At 41.4% G+C, this 25,300-nt stretch overlaps 1 protein-coding gene across 3 annotated transcripts; it reads right to left on the bottom strand.

The window, feature by feature from the left end:
• Nucleotides 1-8,302: 8,302 nt before the first annotated feature.
• Nucleotides 8,303-18,778, bottom strand: TMEM100 (transmembrane protein 100). Of its 3 annotated transcripts, none has more exons than XR_016022884.1 (3): nt 15,674-16,058; nt 9,632-14,187; nt 8,303-8,662 (listed from the first exon to the last, which is right to left on the bottom strand). XR_016022884.1 is itself a non-coding variant. In XM_088802171.1 (3 exons), the coding sequence occupies exon 3, from the start codon at nt 14,119-14,121 to the stop codon at nt 13,717-13,719; it is 405 nt and encodes a 134-aa protein (XP_088658297.1). In that variant the 5' UTR covers nt 14,122-14,187; nt 15,674-15,823; nt 18,640-18,778; the 3' UTR covers nt 13,138-13,716. The 3 variants fall into 3 exon arrangements, 2 of the variants coding, with proteins under 2 accessions (XP_088658297.1, XP_088658296.1); XM_088802171.1 differs by lacking the exon at nt 8,303-8,662 and adding an exon at nt 18,640-18,778 and having other exon boundaries at nt 13,138-14,187; nt 15,674-15,823; XM_088802170.1 differs by lacking the exon at nt 8,303-8,662 and having other exon boundaries at nt 13,138-14,187; nt 15,674-15,937.
• Nucleotides 18,779-25,300: the final 6,522 nt, after the last annotated feature.

The raw sequence follows: 25,300 nt of genomic DNA, 5'->3' as shown, positions 1-25,300 counted from the left end.
GTATGTAATGGAGACGGGGCTGGCTGCGTCATAAGGCAAACTAACTGCAAATGGGAAGGTCCTGTCAGAGCCACTCTGAACATGTCTCCCTTTCCAGCAGTTAACCTGCCAGTGACCCTCCCAGCAAAGTCAACACAAAACATTGTGGCTGGCTGAGCCTCCCTGGGACTGCAAGTAGGCTTTCCATCTAGGCAAAACTCTGCTATCTTGCCAGCAACAGAGAAACAGTCTTCCAGAGGACTCTTCCTTATCGTGAGCAGTTGCAGCCTTCACACCTGTCTGGCATCAGCTCACCTCAGAGTAGGTAGGTGGAGTGGCTGCCTTCCATCCCTCCCCAGTACACTGTCACCTTGCTTCTCCTGCACAAGCCAGGGAAACCTCAATGTCCCCCACTGATAAGGCAATGAGACTACAATAACCAGAGATGGGCACTGCTCACATCCTGATTTTATAGACAGAGACCTTCAAGTTTAAGGTCTCAGGGACTTACCCAAGATCGCTCGGCTCTGGGTAAGAGCTAGAATCAGATCGTCTTGCTTCAAGTTTTGTGCATTCAACTCCCTCCGAGAGTCTTTGCTATCTGCCTTGATGCAACCAACTTGCCTTTAAAATCCTATCCGGCTCATCCTCTGCAAAGATAACCTACCTGCCCACCAACATGGGCTGTGTGCATTTCCCTGAATACACACCCCCTTGTTCTCATATAGTTCCTATTTCTTTCTCTTTTCCTTCATCCTGAAGTGCTGTCTTCTCAACCCCAATTCTCCTAATTAAAACCCTGCTCCAGTTTCAGATCCTTTTAGGATTCATCCCCTCACTCTCTTCAAAGGGACATTTCCTTCCTTTGTATCTCCATCACAGTCTGATAAAAATTATAACTTTTTTGGTCACTCACATTTGTTTCCTTTTCTTGTATTTTTCTTATTGTGGCATGATGGCCGTATGTATACTTGCCTTAAGATCCTGTCACATTGCCAACTCTTTGATCCCAGTGACCATTTATTATTCAACTTTTTATTTCCTCTAGCATTTACAACAATGCTTTGTATATACTAGGAGCTTAAAAAAAAATCTACTGAATTGAATGTATGCAATCCTGAAATATATATATAGAACATACTTTTCGTTTATCAAGATGTAATTAAATGTAGAAGGGAAGTTAGATGCTGCAAAGAATTAACCCTCTGATGAATCCTTACATACTTAAAACAAGAACTCCTTAAGCACCGTCTTAATTTATGTCTTTGCTAAATCTGTATTTGCATACACTGAGCACGTTGAAAATGAATTGCCACTGTGTTTTGAATGTCTGGTTCAAAACATTCTCCATGTTATGTAGATGAAGGAGGAGAGACTAGAAGACAGAGCTACAGAGATGCCTGGGAAAGTAAGTACAGTCAGATGTTCACCCCAAACTTCCTTGCTCTTTTGTGATTCCGGATTGGATTGAGTGTGTGAGGAGGGAAAGGGCAGCCCTCTGGGGAGATTAATAATAAGGTCTGAAGGATGAAGATCAAAGAGCAGCTTTGGCTGCAGACCATGTAGTAACCGGCAGTGGCTCTCTGATCTCCGTGTGCCTCCGTACCCCCTGTAATCTCACACTGCATTTTGCACCCATTCTTGGGGTCAGCACTCTTCTCAATTACACTCCTCCCTGGTGTCTCCAAAGTCCCACCTTCTGCAACACTATAGGTTGCTGTTTTCCTTCATATAACCCACTGCCTGGCCATCAGACAACAGCACCAAGAAAAGTTTTACAAGACCAATATGAAACCAATTTTCAGTCAGGATGAAAGTTCAGGGACAGTTTGTTTAAACTTTTCTTAAGGTATATATCCAAAATGAATGATCCTCATTGGTCTTCTGTAGTATTTAACTTCACCAACCTATAGCCATGTCATAAACCTTATACAAATTTGCCTTTTAAATCATCTGTTGCATGTTGTCTGGAATTTTTCCCAAAATAACCTGGTGGTAAAGAGGAGTTGGGGGGAGGGTATAAATGAACCACAAGTGTCCTTGAGTCAATAATTGTTGAAGCTGGGTGAGAGGTCTCTGGGGATTCATTATACCATTCTCTCTTGCTTTAGAATATGTTTGAAATTTTCCTTATTAATTTTTTATTTTTAAAAAAGTCAATTTGGTCTTCAAATCCTGCCCCCACAGAATTCTGGACTGGTTCATTTTTCTGTTTCAGAAGATAGGATTCACTTGGTCGGGTCATCTGCTTCCTCTGCCTTTGTTATTAATCCAGCTTGTCTCATCTTCTTTTCTTGACCTAGCCTGGTAGAGCAGGGGTCCGTCTGCTGGATGAATCTCAAGTACTATCCACAGAGTGGCCCAAGAATCTTGGGTTGTGCCAACCTGAATGCTCAGACTCCTTTTGTAACCATTTAAAAATATGCCATGGTCGCGGGAGTTCCAAGCGGGGTTTTATTTTCACTGGGGATTTCAAATACTGCCGCTGGGCTGCAAATAGAAACTAGGACGGTGGCTTGTTTGCAAAAGTCACTGTATTCTTTTTCCCTTTCTTCATTTCTTCTCTCTCTCTCCTTTTTCCTCAATTGGAAAAGCATCGATTGGTGGGCAGTTCTCAATGTGAGGATACAAAACTCTCTGCTGTTGAGTATTTCCAGGATAGCAATAAGCAAAGCTGTTTAGAGGACTATGAATGGCACAGTAAATTGGCACCCTGTTCCCCCTTTTTGGCCTGGGAAGACCAAACTATATTGTTGGTCTGGGCAGCAAAGATGCTCAAAATCTAACTGTGAGACCCTGTATGAAAAGGTGACATTCAAGTTGTACTTCACAGGTGTTTGGGGCACTAGCAAATCAAACGGGGAATTTCTTAAATGATATAAGCAGACAGACTTGCCATTTGATCCACAGCAGAGTTTGCCCTGCACAAACCATGTCCAAAATATGATTCCGCTCTGTGGGCAGTTCCTTACAGCATCAGTCAGGGGCAGGTGTCCCTTGAAAGCTGCTCTCACGAACGTCTCCTGAGGTGTTGCCTTTCTCTACAGCTTGTCTGGTTCCACGAGGCTAAAGAGACTCCTTGAACAACCAAGAAAGGCAAAGTAAAGAAAAAGAGCAGTCCAAGTGGTTAGAACCCTGAGCTGTGGAGGAAGAAGGCCAAAGAGGCTGGATTTACAACTGTCAATCACCCCTCTCATTTTGCACAGGAAAGACATTTCTTTAATCCACCTGTTCAATTATTTATCATGCTATGTGTTTCCTCTTAATTGTCACTCAGGCAAAGCCTTTATGTTGTAAGGGGACACCCTAGAATTTTTTAATGACCTTAGGCAAAGTGATTGACACTAGATCCTGGAGTCAGATGTTCCTAGTGACGCAACTTGTCCTCCCAGTAGCAGAAAAGCTTCCTGCCATGATTAAGTTAGAACTGTGAAAGTGCGAAAATGTGTTGTCAGCCTTCTTCTGATGCAAGCACTTTTATTATAGAGTCTAGTGAAGCAACACAAATCTTGCCTCTAAATATCCCTTTTCTCTCTGGACTAGCCTCTCTATACAGAAAGGCAACCTGTGCCGGACTCTTGAAATACCAGTGGTCACTGTCACGCCTTCTCCAAACTTACAATTTTTCTGATTCTGCCCCTTCCCCCTTTTTCTATTCCTTTTTCTGGCTTCATACAACAATGTGGTCACAATTGGTTTATGACAGGCAGGCTGCCGGTCTCCGAACTCTCATTAACTACCCCTGTCAAGCAAAACAAGAAGTAACCTATGCTGTTTTTGAACTTGACATGGAAAATCATCCGTGTTTGCTTTTCTCGATAGGAGGCTGAGGTGGAACGAAAGTATAATTCTAATTATTTTTGGAAATGGCCTACACGTCCCCATAAAAATGCTTGAAGACCTGAGAGCAGTGGGTGTCAGATCCGCTGTGACTCAATACTCGGTGATCTATTCCATGTTAGAAGAACACAAAGGGCTATCTCTACACCCCATGCTTGGAATATCTCTACTACTCTTCAGGGTTCCTCAGCAAAGAGACTTTTGGGATGTGGCTGCCTCCTGAGTAAATAGTCACAGTTATTACTGATTCATTAACTTACCAATGTTGTAATACAACTAATGCAAGGAGACCAAAACACACGCAATGCTATGAACTATAGAAATTTGTGATTAACTTAGAAAGGCAGGGGAAACCAATAGAAAATGTGTTGCACTCCTAGTGCTTTTGCACTTGTAACTCTAATAGGTTTTTATTCCAAGTTACCATAGGCATTTTGTTCCCATGCAATCTTAATACCAGAGGTGCTGAAATCACTCCCAGTATATGTGGTTAAAACGTAGATGGGAAATCGACCCTTTAGGCTTTTAGTGCTTTTGTACGCATATGCCTGAACTACCTTAGCCAGACTTATTTTAATGCCATCACAAAACGTTTCTTTGTATTGCTTGCATTTCTATTACCTAGATGTGCTCAACGCAATGTAGGTGCTCTGTAAATTCTGGGGAAGTGAGTGAGTAAGTGATTGGAATGAGTGGAGAGGAACCCACTCTCAGAAGGGAGGTGTCCTGCATCAACAATTCCCTGACATTGCTGGATCCCAGAATCAATGTTAGCTCTTTATTTTTATTTGTAGTGTTTCTCCAGTACAACATTATTTCCACCCTCTTCATTCTATGTCCTTTTAAAGTTAATTATTGCTCATTAGAATAGTTCAAATAATATAGAATCTAAAAAAAGTCTCCTTTTCCTTAAAATAACACCCCAATGAAGTAAATGCTTTTAATGATTAACCATATAGTCTTCCATAATTTTTCTTTGTTTGAACAACCTCAAATACAATTCTAACTTATTTTATAAGAGTGATACTACGTGTATTAATTGATATATTAGTTGAAAACTTGCTTTTTCACATACTGTAATGCAGTTACCCTTCCAAATTAATATTAGTACATCCCAATCTGTCGCATTCATTTTATTAGCTACATACTATATGAAAGATAGATGTACTATAATTCATTCAAAGTTTGTTTTGTATATGTGTGTGCTAATGCTGGACATGCTGAAATAAATATTCTTGTAGTTCTGTTACATCTATGACTTTTAGATAAGTTTTTAGAAATGAAATAAATCGGAATAATACAAATTTATTCAACAATAAGGTTGGAGCATACACATTTAAGTTTTAATAAAATATGGCCATATTACCTGATTCCTCTCCCTTACCAACACGATATTATTCAATCTTCTACTTTATTGTGAATCTATTGAGAAATAAAAAAGGTATCATTGTGGTTAATAATTTGCATTTCTTGGGACATTTTGTTTGTTTTTGTTTCTAAATATGGATCCTGTGTCCCACTTTGGGTCTGGATCTACTGAACCAGAATCTCTGGGGTCAGCCCCTGAGAATTCTGGTCTTTATAGAGCTTCTAGGTGAGTCTTGTGTAGTCAGCATTTGAATAGGTCACTGAACAAGACTGTCTCTTGAACGAGACATAAGCTCTATTGAAATGTAAGCTTCCATTATTTTAAACAGAACAAAACTACTCTTCAAAGCAATAAGAGCTGGTTAGAAAAAAATGTGCATTGTATAATTATGTTATATTTTCTACATGACTTAAAACTATCCACTTTATTTCAGAAGTGGGTGAAAATCTCCATTTACTGCCTTCAGTTTTTTGGTTTTGTTTTTTTAAATGTCTGTGTCCAATCAGGAAGAAAAATAAAGCACAGCTATAGGTGTAACCAAATTCGAGACGTGTGGAAACATCCTTAGGTGTGTGGCCAGGGAGCACAGAACCTGAAAGGAGGGCATTCTGTAGGAACTTAAAGGGCCAGGTTAGTGAGGCAGTGGCAACATGGAATGGAAAGACAGAAGACCTGGACCTGGTGTGAGTCTTATTTCTGTCATGTATGAGCTGTTTGATTACAAACAAACCATTTAACATATCAAGACTCCGTTTCTTCATCTAAAAATGAAGATAATATTTCATAGAGCTTCTGAAAGGAGTTAGTAAGGCGATGTAGGTGAAAATGCTATGTCTACATCAAAGCACCATGCAGATGCTAACCAACCGGCCCTCTGTTAGTGAGATTGATAGCATTGGGGTTATGTCTGCGATGTGTACATTTAGATATAGATACACTGAGCAGAAACCACTTCTGGCTGAGAAAACAAAACACTCTTGTGTACCTGCATTTGGAAGGGATATGTTCCTGTCATATATGGCCGAATGCAAATTTCTGTGTCAACTCATTTTCTCTCAGTCTTTACAATTTCACTCATGAAATAAACTGCTGTTTTTCTACTAATATCCCATTTTAACTGATGTTTTTGGGTGGCTTCTGTAGTTTTATATGTCACACATATTCACCCAAAGCATATGTCAGCTATGCTTTAAAATAAACTTTTAGATAATGGTACTACCTAATGTACTGGGGACCAGTCATGGACATAAAGCACTTTATATCTATTAAGTCAATTAATACTGCATCCCTATGTGATGTACCATTACCATTCCCGTTTTTTTGATGAGGAAACTGAGACATGGAGAAGTTGGCTTGTGCATAGACACACAGCTGGTAAGTAAAGCTGAATTTCAAGTCCTGGTAGTTTGTCTCCAGAGTTCATGCTTTTAACCACAGTGCTCCCCTGTCCTCAAGAAAGATAGTTATTGTTATGGTCAGAAGGAGGAAGATTTTAGTTATGAGAATCTTTTTCATTCATGATCGCTGTAGTGCTCGTAGATTGAAGTCAGGTGATTCTGCTTGATTAGAACCTGAACATTTGACTCGGAGTCGTAATTTTGAGCCCTATGAGTACTGGAGTAACTAAGCCTCTTTGCTTGGACAGAATTTTGCAGTTGATAACAAGTTATTTCATTTTTGCCTCACAACAATCGAGTGAGGTGGAAAGGCCGAAGGCTAGCTTTCTTCATGGCCTTTCGGCATTGACTCATGGTGTTCCCTCCGGCACTATCCCTGATTGTGCCTCCTCTTTACTCCCCTTACATGACTAACTCCTCTATATGTCCTGGTCTTATCAAGTCACCACCTGCAGGAAGCCTTCTTTGATTGCCCCTGAAGTGTGGTACGTTTTCCTGCTATGCACTTCTGTCACACCCTGCCTCCAGTTTCGGGCAGAGACTGGCTGATATTCTGAGTCTTGTATTTCCCACAGAGAAAACTCCAGGAAGCTGAGTGTGGGAGTATCAGCTTTGGTGGCAGAAGATGTGGCCAGGGTCCTGAGTCAGTCCCATGTTCACTAACAGGAGTGTCTTGATATATGTAAGATGCTACAAACATGTGGAGGTTATGATAAGAAGACCTGGCTTCAGATGGCAAATGATTCAGTAGTCATCTATGCTTTTAGTCCTGGTTTATCAAAACTGTTACTCACTGTAGCTTCAGCTTGAATTCTTGACCCTGTGTTGCTCAGCTTCTGCTTGAGACATTTATTCAAGAATCAGGTCTTGAAAGTTTATGGTGTACCAGGGAATATAGGATAATGGTTAAGCGAGTGGGTTCAAGAGTTCGAACTCGGAGCCTACTCTACTAGCTGTGTCATCTCAATTAGTCGGCTTTGTCTGTGGCTCAATTAAATTACCTGTAAAATGAAGATAATAACAGTACCTACTGCACTGAGTTGTTGGGAGAATCAAATGAGATTCATTCGTGCAAAACTCAGAGCATAATGTTTGGAACACAGTGCTGTTGTTAGCAGTGTGAGCGCAACTCCCCGTCTCTAGTCTGGTTTCCTGGTCTCCAGAACACTTCCCTGAGAATGTATCTTTTGCTGCTTTGCTTCTTCAAAGCCCAAATCAGAATCTTATTTTTCCACTCTAATTTGTTCTCCCATCTCTAGCCTGCTCTGCCCTGTCACAGCCCAGTTCTGGGGCTGCATCCCCTTTCTTAAATATATCCTTTAAAAGCAAGTGTTACACCGACCAGAATGACTCAAATGGAAAAGACAGAAAATATTTTTTAAAGCGATGTAGATATTTAATGCATCCAGCTCTTTCATGTCGTACAACCATGTTTGAAAACTGTCTGGCAGTAAAGCTGAACACATACCAATCCTTTAATCCAGGAATTCTACTCCGAGGTCTATACTCAATAGAAATGTGTATGTGTGTACCCCAAAAATCACGGAGAAGAAATTTCACAATAGCACCATATTAGTTATCTATTACGGAATAACAAATTACTACAAAACTTAGCACCTTAAAACAACACACATTCATTATTTCACAGTTTTTGTGGGTCAGGCACCTGCGACTGACCTAGCTGGGTAAAGGGCCAATTTATCCATTAGGTACAGTATGTGCAGCCCACATACCTGTCAGTACAATTTCCTTCATGCAATAAGTGAAGCACATCCTCCCCCTGCCCCAGTAGAGAAAGGGTCCATGGAGACAAACGTGCCTGGGGCCCATAAAATTCATATAATGAGGCTCTGGCTGGCTACTTCTGGCTTTGGGTTTCCTAATGAGGGTCCAGCCAAGCTGTCAGCTGGGGACACAGTCCTCAGAAGACTCTACTGTGAGAGGATCCACTTCCACGTTCATTCAGGTGCTTGCTGGAAGGTCTCAGCTCCTCTCTGGCTGCTGGCTGGATGCCTCAGTTCCTTACCATGCAGGCCTCTCCATGGCTGCCTGCATGTCCTCAGGATATGGCAGAAGGCTTCCCCAGAGCAGAGAGAGAGAGAGAGAGAGAGAGAGAGAGAGAGAGAGAGAGACCACGGTTAAAGCCTCAGTGACTTTATAACCTAGTCTTGGAAGTGACGTACCATCACTTCTGCCGTTTTCTACTTGTCACAGAAACCAACCCTGGGATGATGCAGGAGGAGTGTGACTACCAAGAGGCAGGGGTCATTGGGGGCCATTTGGGGTGCTGGCTACCACAAGAACTATCTTTAATAGTTAGAAACTAGAGACTATCCAAATGTCTATCACCAGTAGAAAGGATAAATAAATGATGGTGTATTTCTACAATGGAATTCTACACAGTAATGAGAACGAACCATTTATAATTCCATGCAACGTGGCGGTAACTCCCAAACAGCATGTTGCATGGAAGAAGCCAGGCCCAAAGAATACATACCATATAATTCCACTGACATAAAATTTAAAAATAATAGGCAATCCTACCTAGTGTTAGAGGTGAAGAGTGTGGCTCCCCTGGAAAGAGCGCTACTAGAAGTGGATTCAAGGGGGGCTTTTGGTTTCGTCATCTGGGTGTTAGTTCCACAGGTTTGTTTGTGAATTTGATTGAGCTGTACACTTTTCTTTATGTATTATACGTTAAAAAGAATCTTTCAAAAGTAGGTGATAGAATACCTTTATTGTCTCCCATTCCTAAAGAGACATTCTGTAAATGATATTGGTTATAATTAAGCATATATCTCAGATAACTATAATATTCATCCTGGCTGTAGGTCTCACTTGCTTTATTTAACCTTGATTTAACAAGTCACTTACCCTCTCTGAACTGTGGTTTGCTTCTGTGCAGAGCTGGGTAGACCCTCGCACTTCTAGCCACCACGAGTGGTGGGGAATTTCGGGGAATATCAGGTACAGTCGAGGAGTATTGTACACAAGATTAAGTACTAGAGTCAGGGAGTATTGTAAAAATCAAATATAAACAAATTACTCTTGAAATTTCTTAGATAAGCTTTAAATCACTGGGATGTCCTTGGAAGTTCAAAAGCTTGGAACCAGAAATTTACTTCTTTTGTTTCTCTTTAGATTCTGCCCTGGTCTTCCTCCCGGTGAGACAGTGTAGGACAAGTCTGGCCTAATGGCAGTGGGTGTGGGGGAAAGGATTTCTCCCTCTTCTGGTCTTCTTGTCGTTGTTGTTGAGGGCACCTATTAAATATTAAATGCACCTTTACAATGACGCCCATGTATGTGAAAACCCTGAAAATTATACCAATATTAAGGAAATGTAAGTTATGACTCATCTTTGGAACAGGTGCTTTCCCTATATTATCTTGGGTCTAGAAAGCCTTGTGGATAATGTCAAGGTTAAACAAAGTGACTGATTAAAGCTATTTAACCCACACAGGGGGCTGCTTGATGCTAAAAGACAGATTGGGAGAATATGAGGAGAGAAAGAAGCTGAAGTCAGTATTAGATATTATTACAAAGAGCAATTTTACAATTATATAGTACTTTATAGTTTACAAAATCATTTTTTTAAACTTTCCTTTTTTTTTTTTTTTAATTTTAAGTGTGTTTTTCCAGGATCCATCAGCTCCAAGTCAAATAGTTGTTTCAATCTAGTTGTGGAGGGCGCAGCTCACAGTGGCCCATGTGGGGATCGAACCAGGAACCTTGTTGTTAAGAATACCACGTTCTAACCAACTGAGCTAACCGGCTGCCCCCAAAATCATTTTTTTAGAAATTAACTTTATTTTAAAGATGAGGCTTAACTTCTCAAGATCACCTGACTAGTTTAACAGGAGAGCTAAGATTCATAACCAGGTCTTCCAAATTTAAAACCATAATACTTCCCAGGAGACCAGTATCTGTCTATCTCAGTCTCTCTTGTAGTGTGTGTGTGATGTGTGGAGGGACAGGGGGGTTTACAAAGAGGTAAGTTTGAGGATGTAGTGACCTGGCTCTCCTGGGTTTATCTTCCGGCCACTTGCACGATCTACCTGAGCTTGGCCACCTACTCTAGGCAAGACTCCCTAGACAGTGAGGTAGGAAGAGCAGTTACCTGGGTCGCTGTGGTTCTCACCTGGGCAGAGACCTGCTGCACAGGATGAGGTTAAAAACTGTTCCTGTGCATTCTGTGGTGTGTGGAGTTTAGGGAAAATCCTGCTGGGTGATACGGCTAGTTTCTGATGCTCCAGGATGGGGCCAAGTTATCTTTTTCATACGTATATGCCTGCATCATGCTTACACACGCATTTAACATCTGCTTATCACTATATCATAAAAACATTTGTAAAGACAAATCTTGTCTAATAAAGACATACGTTATGAGATACTTGCGATATTATAATTCAAGTCTAGGTTGGGCTAGGACCATTTCTGTGAATAGGACTATCTGTTTGGAGGGGTGTTTTCTCTCTAATGTGACTGAAGTCTCCCTTGACAGGGCAAGTCCTTCCCATACTTTCAAGGAGAACCCAGAAATAGCCACGGTGAAGTGGCTTAGGGAGGAGGGTAAGGGTGAGCTCGATGGAGAATCTTCTCTGAGTCCTCACATCCAGGAGAAATATTTCTATCTCCAGATATGATCCCACAGCAGTCATTACAATTTAAGTCATTCCACGGTGTTTCTTTTGGGGCTCAGGTAGCAGCATGAGGCCCTCTGGTGGCCTGAAATAATTCATGCGTTCACTTTTCAGGCGTTTTGAAGGGCAGGTATGGCTGGAGAAGTACAAGGGTAGGAAATATTCAGCTAAACCTGGTGCTTTTACAACGGAAGTCTCCCAGAGTAGGATGACCTATTTTGGGAGAGTTGAGAACCAAAGTATTTTCTTTTAAGAGATTAAAACAAATGGACTGTAATTCTGGATAAACCACTCACTTTCTGATTTTTCATTCTTTAGTTCATTTCACAAATACTTATTGAGTACCTACTCTGTGCAAGACATTTTATTACGCATCACACGGGGGTAAAAAGACATAGAGACACATCATGCACATCTAAGGAGCTTTGGAAGAGGATAAAACACTCATGCCACCAACATGCTAGAAAATGAAAGTTGCCATCAGAGATAAGTAAAGACTCTTGAAGGAACAGTTACTTTCAGACAAAGGGGAAGGCTTTTAGGAAGAGGTTACATTTAAGCTGGCGCTCTAATGAGAAGCCTGCTTTAGATATATTGAGACAGAGAGGTAAAAGACGGCATTCTGGAGGAGGAAAAACAGAAGTATGAAAAGATATGGAGGCAGGAAAACGGAAGTCTGACCCAGGCGTGGTGAATAGTCTAGTCTGGTGAACTCAGAAGGAGTTTTTGGGTTGGAGTGAGAGTGAAAGCTGGATACATCTGTTTGGGTCAGACCATGGAGAACCTTGAACACTTGCCTGAGAACTTCCTTCATCAAGCCGTGAGGAGCCTTTGAATCTTTTAGCAGAGTAGAGGCATCAAAGCACAGACTCCCTCCCATTGAAATAAACACAATGCCCTACTCTTGTATTTTGTCCAGAGGAGTGTTGATCTCTGTGTGTTTAAGATATTGTGGTGGATTCTACTGTATCCAGATTTTTACCATCTGATCTTCAAAGCCAGGAGAAACGAGGCGATTAAGGCATCTCCCCTTAAGAAAACTACCTGAGCACCGGGGAACAATCAGTGCCAGAGGCACCTGCCATACTTAATTAAATTCCTTGATAGAATGCCTTTCATCGAAAGTGCTAGGCTAGGCTTGTTTTGTTTTGCTTTGTTTCTCCAAGATACAAAGGTGGCTTCGAACCTCATTCTCTTTCTACTCAAGTTAAATGTGGTTTAAAGTACATGGACCAGGAATGTTTCTGGCTAGTGTTATGGGGTAGAGTCCTAGCTGTATGTGGACTAATGCGATGTCCGCAGAATTGAAGCAATAACCTTACTCGAGTTTTATTAGAACTTAGTTGAGCAGCCTGAGAATCTACACAATGCCGGGCATATACTTGGTGCTCAAAAATATGTTAAGCAAATAGTTCACGACTGAGTCAATAAACATGTAAGATGCATTTAAGAGCACGTTATAAAATTCCTGAGCCCAGGCATTGATTTCCTACTTGTAATAATGGAGGAATCTTTTAGAATATCGTAAACATTATTAGCAGTACTCTTTAGAAGTCATGAAAAAAAATTATGTGATAAAATAAAAATCTTCTGCTTAAGTTAGGAATAAGCAACATGCCCAACTGAGAGAAATACAATTGAGACATTGCAGATGAGTCATGGTAAGAGGGGCAATTAGTACTGAATAAAAATAACTACGACAGAAGCAGCCATTTAAGAAGTTTCAGCAGCAATGAGTATGTATTATTTCGAATGAAATGTACATTAAACTTTTATGTAAAAACATCAAAAGTGCTATATTAGATCATTTTAATATTAATTTAACCCCCTCCTCCATGTCAACTAGCTACGCCTTTTACCTACTTTTTTTCACTTCTGACACATCATTATCATCATCTAAAATTGTCCAATGTTAAAACATAAAAAATATTAGTTTATTCTTCAAGAAAAAGTACCACCAGTTATGAGTTATTAAAACTGAAAAATAAAACAGATGCCAGAGTATCAGCTTATTGACAAAAGAAATTATCATAGAATTTCATAGAAATATGCAAAGTCCAAGGCAATTTAGACTCTTAGCAGAACATTTTTATGATACAACTTCTTAGCCGTGTGGGTTATTTCTCTTGGAGGCAGGTCACGGGTATGCCAGAACTTGATTATTTTCTCATCTTTTCTTGGCTACTTTCCAAGGTGAACTAAATGTTGTCTAATGCTGCACACCTCCCATGACCCCTCAAGTGTTTAGTGTAGAGAAAAAGCTGATGTTTCAGTCTTAGAAATAGCCCTTAAGGTTAAGTTTGTCATTAAAAAAGATATGTCATTCCTCACAAATGACATCCCCCCCGCCCCCCCATCCACCTTCCCATCATCAATCCACCCCCATTCCTCTAGTCTGCTCCAAGGCCAAGTTCGTTCTCTCCCACACTAGTTCTCGGTGAACTGGCCAACCCAGGGAGAGGCCACATATCCCATTTGGTCTCATTTAGTCCTAAGCAAACAAGCTTCTCTGATTTGCCACAAGAGCCGTCTGACTTTCCCGTCTCTTGGCTTTCTTGCTCCGCTGTCTCACCTTCCAGCACAAGGCGCTGGAGGCTAACAAAAAAAGTCCTGATGACAGAAGGACCAGGCCTAAGATGGAGATGATGGAGCCGTGGGAATTGAAGCTGTAAGCCACTGCAGTGACCACTATCCCGGTGATGAGGACCACCACAGCAAAGGGGATGATGCAGCGGTAGCAGGAAAGCTCAGCGCCCCCGGTAGCGGCCATCAGCTGAATCTCACTGACCAGGGGGACCGTGGTGACCACAACTTCGCTCTTGGGGTTCTTCTCCATTGTCCCTGGCTTGGAAGACTTTGGGGTCCCAAGGGTCTCCTTGACGGGCTCTTCAGTCATTTTTGCAGTGGCGTTTTTTTAGCTGAGTTCACAGACTAGACCTGGGAGGCCTCACCAGGGTGGAAACTGTGGAGGAGAAGATAGGAGATGTCAGCAAAATGCCTCAGAGTGAGCCCTGCAAGAAGAAGTAAAGAGCTGGGGAATTACCACTGGCTTGTTTTCCAGGAGGCACAGATGCATGTGAAAAATCAACCGTAATTTCTTTTTCTAATCATTTGCACTGGGCAAAAAGCAAGATAAAGCAGAGAACTATAAAGAAAGGGAAGATATGAAAAGCAGGAAGCACTTCACAGTGTTTAATACACCCTGGTGGTCTACACATGATTTATTAGATATTCCACTTTGTCTATTGCTTCTTTTTCCTCCAAGCACACAGAAAAGCCTCCATCCTCAGCTAAAACGGCCCCATTCAAGAGAAGACTGCATTCTAAACAATATTTCGCACAGTTCGTTCCACAATTCTTAGCAACTTAGACTCTGCCAATGTTTCCGGGCATAACACGCATTCTTTCCAAACTATCACCCATTCACTGCCCACCAAATCAATGTCAAGACCAGAGGCCAGCATACGAATGCTGTTTGTCTACATCAACTTGACAGTCAACAAGTCTTTATTGTGTATCTACGAGACACAGTGCGACACGCATCCTGGGACCGTGGGGTGGACGCAGTTCAGCAAAAATTCGGTGACAATTAGGATAGGATGTGTGGATCTAAAATGTGGCAATATCCTCCTATCCATTTGAAAGGAATGAAGAAAGAAAAATTAAGAAAAAAAAAATTCAACAACTTTGTAGGATATAATTTTATGATTTTTTTTTAAATCAATGATTAGAGTAATTAGCTGTCAATTCACAAATATTCCGTTCAAGTCAACAAGGAATTTTAATATTATGTGTACCATGACACGTTGAAAATAATCATCATGCTAGATTTTCAGTAAAGTTTTACCCGTTCATGTTTTTTCCCCCAAGCCCTTGTGTAAAAGACTTGATACTATGCACCTTTCTAAATGGTTTGAACCTGAACATTTCTGGACAAAATCTGAGACTCTTGTTCAAAAGCATCTGGTTGAAATGCTATCTAGGAGAAATCAGTGAAAACTCTTGTCTGCCACTCAGACCTGTTAAGTCATTCTCTTTTGTCCTCGAGAAGCGATCTAGAAGTTAAGCGATCAAGCAGTTGTAGTTACCAGAAGAGTTTAAAGGAAGATACTTAAGTCTATTTCAATGAGATTAATACTTTGAAAGTGTTAGGCATCCACTGAAACCAAATGCAAGCCCAAACCAAACTTCATAAGTTCTTTCCTGCCTTGGGAGGTCAAAAATGTCACTCCCTGTGCAATGAAGCTAAACAGTAGAGGTGCCTATTTCCATGTAATTTTTAGTCACCAAATTAACCACTGCTATCTAATGATACCCTAAATACTGGCTCGGCCAGTAAAAAGATATTAGAGATTATGTCTGAAAGAAAAGAAAAAACTCTTCACCCCAAAGCTGAGACTTAAGCTAATCTAAAAATGAAGTTCTGTCCCCAAACTATGTACTCGTACCTCAGAGAGAAGAAGCAATCCATTACCAGGGAAACCACGCGTCTTGGGAGGGAAGAAACTGCAGGGCTTCAGCTTCTCCCGGTCAACTTCTGGGAAAAGAGCCTGCCACAGCACGTTTGTCAATAAAAATGACAGGACGGGGAATCTCCTCTGGGGAAAAGAAAAGATACAAAAATACTGAGCTATATGGTTGGTTTTAGATCCTGGAGTTCTTTTTTTCACTCTACCTCTGTTCCTAAATGACGCTTGTCTTTCCCTCTCTGTCTTTTTATTTCCTCCCCCTCTGATTGCCCCTCCCTGTCTTTTTTTTTTTTTTTTTTCCCTTCGTTCTTTTCCTTGCCAGCAGATTCCGAGTTTTGGCTTCCCCCAACTCTGCTCAGTGACATGATAAGTCAGAATCATTCTAGAATCCCCAGAGACTGGAGCCAGCTTTTACTTTTATTTCTCTTGCAGCATTCACTAAGTAGACTGCTTTGCATTACTCATTTTTTCCCCAGCCAACCACCAGATCTTCCTCCCTCCCATCAGGCAGTTTCATAGAAAATCCCCGAGTCAGCTTTGCAGACCCAGCTGAGGGGACAGAGCCGAAGGGACAGACACTCTAGGGTGGCAGGAACAGCTGTGAAGTCATCAGGCAGCTGAATTTAGTCTCTAAGCCAGCAAAAATCTATGTTCCTAGGTTTCCCTAGTGTGCTTTATTTATATGTATGTGCTGGCCATTTGAAGCTTAAACCTCCCCTCACTTGACGGTAATTCACTTAGGAACGTGGTGGGAAATACAAATGTTTGTGGTTAAGAGGGAAAGCCAGTCATCTTGATTTAAACTCAATTACTTACTATTTGGGCTAGGAGTTAACTTTGGCAATGTCGAAATAATCATCATCGTCATCATCGCTGTCATTCATAGAGTGCCCACTATGGGCACGGCACGTGCAATATGGATGCATTAACATTAATTCTCACTAATTTACACATGAGGTCATAACTGAGTTTATAGAGTTTATAAATGAGGCCCAGAGAGGTTAAATAATTTGACAAAGTTCACACAGCAAGAGAACCCCTTACTTTGAGCCCCAGTCTTTAATAGGCACAAAAAATCATGTGGTGAGAGTCTATTAAATGTAGACTCTCATTCAGGAGGTTTGTAACACGCTCCTGGCTGAATGCTGATTTGCTTCTCATTGGCCTACTTTAAGGAGCAAGGTATTTTAAACATTCAAACACACACGGTTTGACATGTCACCCTCTCAAACAATAAAGTTAAAAGGTCTATTTTCTAATCCCTCTCCCCAAATGGCATTATAGGTTTATAGTTCATCAGGCAAGCTATTTGAAATTTTAAAGCCCCAGATTGTCTTTCTGAAAGGAGACAAAAGAGATAATACTGGGAGACTATTATAAACTGGTCCCTATACTTCTACAGCTAAAAGTTAACCCGTCCTCTACTTTTTAACCTAGACAAGTTTTAATAATGTCTCTTTAATTGATACAGCGAATCTACAAATGTAAATCAAATCTCAGGAGAGATTTGTTTTCCTTCTTTTTCTCAGGTTGTTAGATTTCTCTAACTGGTGGCAGAGGCCTTGGATGTTCTCAGGCATCTCACCTCTGTTCTACGATAGCCGATAGCCGCTCTTTCCAGCTTTGTCAGTAACAGTATCTTGATGATTCTGTCATAAAAGGGAGAGGGACCAGAGCTTTTTCTTTTCTTTTTTTTTTAATAGAATGGAAGCCAAAGAGAGGGCTTCTTCATTTTGAAAACTAAAGTTGAAAAGTCCCTGAGGCATGGCTAAGTGGGGGAAGCCCAGCCCGCTGAGAAGGAGTACCTGGCCGGCCTCAGTTGCCACCACCCTCATACTTTTAAAAGGGGGGGCATAAGGAGACACAGCCATCATCCAGGAAGACTGCTGTCACTTGGTGTTGATGACAAGGTATACGTAGAAGCAGGACATGTCAGCATTTGCCAACATTGCCCTGGGAAGATGGTGACATTGGGCGTCACGAGCTACATAACTTGGAGGTTCTTGAGAATCTCCTTATAAGAGCAGCAGTTCTCCCACCTGTGAACTGTGGCCTTTGGGGGGAATTCCTCTCTACTTCCCAGCACGGGCCACTGTTCCCCCCAACATAGTTTGATAACCCCACTGAAGGTTGGAATGTCACCTTCTCCTGTGGAAGATCATGTTCCCGCATTACCAAAGTCAAAGGTACATGAATCAACCTTCTTCCGGAGAGAATCCAGAGGCACCTTTTCCCACAGCGAGCCCTTGACTGACTGACAGGGAGTGAGTGTATCCGTCCTGGGAGCCTGGGCAGGTCTGTTATTACTTCTAATACCAAAGCTTTCTTCAGCCGCTCAGGCTTGAAGTCTCACAGTCACCCTAACTCTTCTCCACAGAGGGTGCCTCTGCCTAGATCCACAGATGCACATCTCCAGACTCTAAGTCACTATTTGGTGATTTATGTTGGTAAACACCAAGAAGTAGAAAACTGTGATAAAGAAGAAATTGCATCTGAAGAATCGACACCTATCATGACACCCAGAGACACATGCAGTTTTAACTGACTTTTACCTCTTCCAATTGAAATTCAAAGAGAATTCATAGTGATCAACGCCTGGATATCTTGGAATGCTTTTTTCTTTTTTTTTTTTCTTCTTCCACTCTGTGCCTGGAAGATCTGAAACGCCCCTGGGGATTCTTTAAGGGACACCTGCCCCCAAATGCAAACTCTCATCCACAAGGCAACCAGCCTTCTTTCTGCAAGCCTTCTTTCAGAAGGGAAAGGAAATCTTTCTGGTTCTTTTTTAAAACACATGGCTCCAGGAGAGTCTTTTAAATTTGGAAAACTTTTAAGGAAGCTTCCAATGCACAAATTAAATCTATGACCCCTCCTCACTCCACCCCTCCATAGGCATTCAACATTTCTCTCTCAGATCTTTCAAAAAGCAAGGCAAAGATCCTTACCTTCCCCAGCCAGACTCGGACTGAGACAGCTGCCAGCTCTGGCCAACCGCAACCCAGAGAGGGGGATGCAAATCACAGTCCTAGGGACTGTAAACAAAGTACTCAACAGGCTTACGCACAATTAAGGGACCGGAGAAAAATTGGTGAGAGGAAATCCCTCAAATGCTGTACTTTTTTCTAGGATTCCCTCTTTGAGAATGCGATCCATATTTTTTAAAAGGGAACCAAGTGTGAAAAGAATGTCCTCCTTTGTTTTTCTCTCTTTATATCCTCATTCAGCCTTTCATTTTCAAGGTTTTCCCCTATCCAGAGCCCCCCGTCGTGATTCTATCCCTTCTGTAATTCTGTGAACCTGCAGAAAAAATCTTGTAATCCTTGTTCTGTACTTCTAGGTGGGTGTGGGGTTTGGAATGTGTGTGGGGGTGGGGAGTGGGAAGGTAAACTAATCTCTTTCCATATGACATGCAAGTAATAAGACAAGTAAAGGAAGAAAAGGATTAACGGTGAAGATGGCATTTGGGGCCTTGTGTGGACCCTCTCCCTAAAGTCAGAGCAGTGGTCTTATCAGTGCTCTTTATCTGACAATGGCAAGGCATCACGGAAATGATGGCTTACCGGAAAATGACATCTCTGAGGAACGGAGGCCATCTTCCACCAAGGGCACCTTAAACATCAGAGCTAGGAACATTTGCTGTTCCAGACAGAACTCCCCCAAATTTGAAATATCTCATTTTACTTAGCAACAAGACCAGAGACAAAGTTATTTAGGTGAGGGGCTATAGAACGGGAAGAGGACACAAAGAGGAGATTTTGCCTATTTCCCTTCTGTGGAAGCCACAGGTTCGGTCTCAAGGTTCGAAAGGCTTTACATTCTGATTTTGCCGTGGAATGTATGCTGCTGAAGACCTGGAAATGGCTCCTTGGGGAACACTCAAGCTTTGTACTTTGTGAGGAGCAACCCCATGTGCATTTGATTACTCGCCCCATATTTACTTTCAGTTTGCTTTTGCACAGTGTAGTTGACTTGGCTAATTTCCAACAGTCCTGAAGATGCCAGTTCCTGTTCGGCCCTCTGTTCAATCACTGCATGCCTTTGATCTCGGCCATCACCCAGTCCAATTGGATTCAGTGAGATTCGGGAAACTGGCCAGTTTTTCTCCTTTCCAGTGCTTCTTTGAAGGGTGTGTCTGCATTTGTGTTCTGAAATCATGGACATTTGGGAAAGTGATCTGTGCTTGCGTGTTCTTTTTGGATAACAGGTCACATTATTATTGCTTTCCCCACCCCACCCCAAGGCACTTTACTTTGAGATCTAGGATATTAAAGAGAGAGATCTGATAGTAGCAAGAGGAACAATGGCTATGCCTTAGACATAAGTACATATTTTACGACTTTCTGGTCAATTTCCATGTACCAGAAATTCATAAAATCCACGCGGCTATAGAAAGGAAAACATACATCTTCAAGGTGAATATCCTGGTCACAATTCTCTTACCCATTTTGTGCTAAGTCATTATGAAAGATCACATAAATATAAAAAATAGAGTTGCTGAAATCAAACAGACACAGTGAGATCTTAAGAAGGCCTGAGTAAATCATCTCTTATTTCAACAATTGTCATTCTGGCCTCAGATGAAAAGAATTGATTTTCCTGTTTCAAAATCTCAATATATGCCGACACGGCTGTGATCCTGGTACATCCCCTTGTAGCTTGCACGATCTTTTATATTTATGTACATTATATTCTGGAGGCTTAAGATGAGGAAGCCCAAAGGTAAAGAGTTATAGCAAGTTGGGCTGACTCTTTCCCAAGACAAGTGCATATTACTAGGGTCAGCCTCCCACCGTGGGTTATGGGTCATGTATTCAGGGCCTTTTTGGAAGCTCACCATACTTGCCTCCCTCCTCCCCCTCAAAAAGAATGGAAAGGAAGGGAAGGGAAGGGAAGGGAAGGGAAGGGAAGGGAAGGGAAGGGAAGGGAAGGGAAGGGAAGAGAAAGGAAGGGAAAGGAAGAGAAGGGACAACCATGGCCTTACCCCTTTGCCACACGTTTTGATATCTGATAGTTTGGGGCCCTTCTATGCCTTTTTACAGACGCAATCTTCCATTTGCCTCTGGTGACAATGTCACTTGTCCTGCCCGTAAAATGACATGCACATTGTGTGATCCCAATCCACCCCTAATCAGCACATCATTTCTAGGCTTCATCCTCAATCTGGTGCTTCTGGGGATTTAAAACCACCCTGCAACCTGCAAAATTTTCTTTCAATAAAAACCCCTAATAATCTATGACATCCTGTAAGAGTCAGGTAGCTTTTCTTTGTTCCGTATTCAGAAGGCAGAATATACCTGCTGACCTGATCAGCCATCTCCCGGTTGTGTACCCTGGTTTTCAAATGACTCGCATGGGATGGCTGCATCAGTGCTGGCCCTCCCCCAAACAGTAATAAAAAATACAGTTGAAACCATAGATTTTAAGCTCCGTGCTTGGGTAAGAGAAACGTCGAGTGTATTTTCATAATTAGCTTTTGCTGTCTCCGTTTTTCGGAGACAGAAACAGTGGAAGATGATGTCACTGTTTCTAGGTTTAACTCCAGAGCCTGGGCTTCTTTATTCTTGGTTGACCCACATGACATGCTCAGTTTGAAGAGGAAAGGAGCAGTGTAACGCTTCTCAAGCATCTGCTATGCAGCGTCTGTAAAACAGACCCTATCTCAAATATTTGTATTTTTATTTTATTTATGAAGAAACTGAAACTTAGCAGTACTTGCCTGGGACCCACTGCTAGGAAAAGATGCAATGCCAGGATTCAGGTCCAGCTGCTTCTTCTCCTATGTTGTGCTAAGAGGACTCTGTTCCTTATTGTTTATTAGATGAAGTATTATTAGGAATATCCTAACTTTAGCCTCAGTCCCATTTTCTTGGATTCAGGATGATGCACTCACCACGTTTAGTTTTAGAAAAGCTCTCTGAAAAGCTGTCTTCTAGGATGATTGAACCATGTGTATTGCCTCCGAGACATCTGGATATTGAAGTAGAGCTTTGTTACTACACAGATTTGGGTAAGATTGAGATACAGTCCTGATAACAGAGTCTATGGAAGGTACCGGGAAGCAGGGACATTTCAGAAGTCACCCAGGCCATTCCTCAGTGTTCAGGAACATTTTACTTCCACTGATATTTACTGGACTCCTTTTGGGTGCCAGAAACATGTTGCGCGCTCCCGCTGAGCAGAGACAAACAGTAAACAAGAAAGATCTCTGCCTCAGGGAGCTTGCAGTCCAGGAAAGCTAAGGGGCCACCCATGCAGGTAATTTCTTTGCTGGAGGGAATAACAAACTGTTCTGAAAGGCCAGGGAAAGATTAGATCAGTTCTTGTCTAGGCAAGTGGGAAAGCTTCATGTCTGACCAGCATTTGACAGTATAAGTATAGAAGATGAGAAGATGATTTCTAGGTGGAAGGGATAACCTAGCTCAGAAAAGCGCCAGTCTTCTGCAGCGAGCTTGGAGCAGACTATGTGGCTGAATTTAGAGAACATGGGGCAGGCAGAACAGTCAAAATAAGACCGCAAATAGTTTACGGTGAGATGATTGTCTCACCACAGGTCGAGTTTGGACTTTCTTTTGAAAGCAATGTGGGTTTTGAGTGGGATGACATAGTCTGTGCATTATCAAAAGTAGCCCTGCCTTAGAGTGCTGGGTTGCACTGGGGAAAGTCAATACAGGGAAGGTGGAACATATGCTGGACATCACTTAGGAAACATTTGGGATTGTCCAGGTGAGAAGTGCTGGGGGCCTGATATTGGGAAATGTGTGCAGCCGATAAGTCACTACAATGGTCAGAATCTGCAAAACGTGGCATGGAATATCAGGAGGGGAGATTATGAAGGAAGAGGGAATTGTAAGGTTTTAAAGCCTAAGTGATTAATAGCTTAGTGATTCTGTCAGCAGAAATAGAAGGCCAGGGCAAGAAGCAGGTATAAGTAGAGGTTATACACTTAATTTTGTTAGCATAGGTCTCCACTTCTCCAGTAGAGAGGCAAATACTAGAGAAAGTGGCATTACTACCTGAGTGCTAATTCGTGAAGCATTGTCTAAGTTGCCAAATAATGCTGTCATAGGCTCACAGATAAAATTTCCACTAAAATTATGAAGGAATTTATAATTCACTTTATTCTATACATATATACACTACTGCATACATGCATGCAGTATACACACATGATTTGAGACTGCTAACTTTTTACATAGACAAGAGCATAAATATTTTAAGATTTCCAATACGGCACTTTAATTGTACTGACTATATGCAAAGAATATATTGATCCAATTTTAATGTTCAATTTTAAACTCATTGAAAACAGGAACACGGCTATGCAATTCTTTCGATACAGTGCCTAGAGTAAAAAAATCACCCCAGAGATGTTTTCTGGGAATGAAATATTTTCTCTTCTCATTAATTGCTACTCCAAGGTACTGCTCATGTATAAGAGGACATATAGAAAGTTTTAATTTCCCTACTTCACATTTGGAGAAATAGCCTTTCCTCCTTTGCCAAGAACTAATTTTATGTTGCCCCATGAGTTAATGCTTTAAAAAAAACAAAAAAAAAACAAAAAACAAAAAAACAGTCCAAGTCCACTATGGATTTCTTTAGAAATCCACTTTGACTGGTAAGTCTCCCACAAATTCCTGAAGGATAATATCAGTAGTTGTATATGTGTTTATAGAAAGTCTTTGCCAAATAAATGAACATATAAATAAAAGAATGACTCTATATTGAAATCAGATATGAACCTGAAAACTCAGACCATTTTTCAAATGGATTATTTCAAAGCATTCAGGTATTTAGTGCTAAGTACGTTAATTATTCAATTTTATTACACTTTCTATTATTCCTTTTTTTGGTATCCTTTGGGTGGTGGGTACCATGTACATCTAGCCACAGGTTCCACCTGATAATAAACATAAATATTTCATGAGCATTTACTTTGTGCTGTACACCTCTTACAGATTTATTATTTCATTTAATACTCACAAATAATCCAAGAGGTAGGTGCTAGATAATTCCCATTATACAAATGAGGTTAAGGGACCTGCCTTGGGAGGTCACCACTTGGAAAATGGTGGAGCCCAAGAGTAGAACCAAAGCGTGTTTGACTCCAAAGTTTACCTCCTAATCCTTACGCAGTATTGTTTCTGTGTTCAGATTATGTGCATACTTTCTATTACTCATAAGGAGTTTCTACTCATCCCAAAACAAACTCTTGGGTTTTGAAATTATTGTTTTGCCAGATAAAAACATGCAATCACCCGCCCACAGAATCTCTGTAGCGGTCCACCAATTGAGACTAGGACCAGCTCAAGAATCTGGAAGCATTTTTATCTACTTAAAATGTCTTTGATGTCCGTGGTATGGGTGGATAGTGGGAAATGGAACCACATACCCAGCTGAACTGAGTTCAAAATAGAACTATTTATCTTATGAACTTATGTTGATCATGGCAATGCAGAGAACAGATCTCTTGCTTTCTTTTTTGTGGTAAAAATGTTAAAGTCTTGCTCACAAAAGAGATGGCACTTTGCTTTCTCCTTCTTGTTTACTTAAATAAACTCTACAGGAACTGGGCATTATTGTCTTTGTAAAAGCAATTGTAAAGTTACTGAAAGTAATGATCCCCAAACAGGGCATGGCCACAGAATGGGAACACAATGTTTCCTCCATCACGCATAGAGAGGCACCAAGCCCACTTTGAACTCCAGCAGCCACTTGCACCTGGCCAGTAAATCTGCCGATAATAACGTTGGATGACTTCCAATTTGATGGACTCAATCGTCTCAGGGGAACGTCTCTCCCTGGACTTCTTTCTTGCTATTTATTTTCTAAGTTAAACTTAGTTTGGAAAGTTTGCTATACAGCACTGATATGATGTGATTGATTTTTTCCCTCTAGGGTCACAGGATAAGGTTTTGGATCGCTTCCACAACAAAATTAACATTTCTGACTCTCCACTCTGGTTGTGCAATGAAAACAGCCCTGAACTGAAAGTCAGGAAACTTGGGTTTCAATCTTCTTTCCTCTTTGTGGCCTTTCCAACCTCTCAGAGTGCCCATCTGTCAGTTCTCAGGGTCCTGTGTGTAGAGCCTTTACTATTCTTTCCTTTTATTCTATTTTTAAGAATCCTAGGTGGGTTCATAGTATTAGAGAACTTAAACAAGACAACTTGGAGAAATAACTAACCCCACTACCCAAGCTACCAGCTGTCGGAAGCCTCTTTTTTAAAAAAATGTTCCCGGGTGCAGCATCTGTCAGTAAAGCCACTGACCTCTTACCGTGGACATTTATCTATTTCCCTGTGAAGAGAGCCACAGCATCTGGCTCAGAGACTGACTGCAGTGCAAAGATTTTCTTCACTTCCAGTCAGAAAATCCAGCTTTGCAGTGTTTGTACACTCATGTACGCTCTTGCGTATCCAAGCCAATGCACTAAGGAGGGTGAGGTGTCCAAGGAGATCCATAAAATCATAAATGGCAAATTGAATTTGGAAGTCAAGCAGCAGGAGCCAGAATTCCCACTTGTGGAGCCTTACTCTGCTGTGTCTGACATGACATGACGTCAGTCCGAGACCTCAGTTCACAGTTTTATGTGACAGGACACAGG

This window comes from Rhinolophus sinicus, chromosome 12, assembly GCF_057876585.1.
Source record: "Rhinolophus sinicus isolate RSI-liver-muscle chromosome 12, RSI-T2T, whole genome shotgun sequence".
NCBI lineage: Eukaryota > Metazoa > Chordata > Mammalia > Chiroptera > Rhinolophidae > Rhinolophus > Rhinolophus sinicus.
This window is presented reverse-complemented; position numbering and strand designations above follow the sequence as displayed.

Bases quoted from the DNA above. Each gene is read 5' to 3' on its own strand.
- TMEM100 (XM_088802171.1), bottom strand. From the start codon at position 14,121: ATGACTGAAGAGCCCGTCAAGGAGACCCTTGGGACCCCAAAGTCTTCC.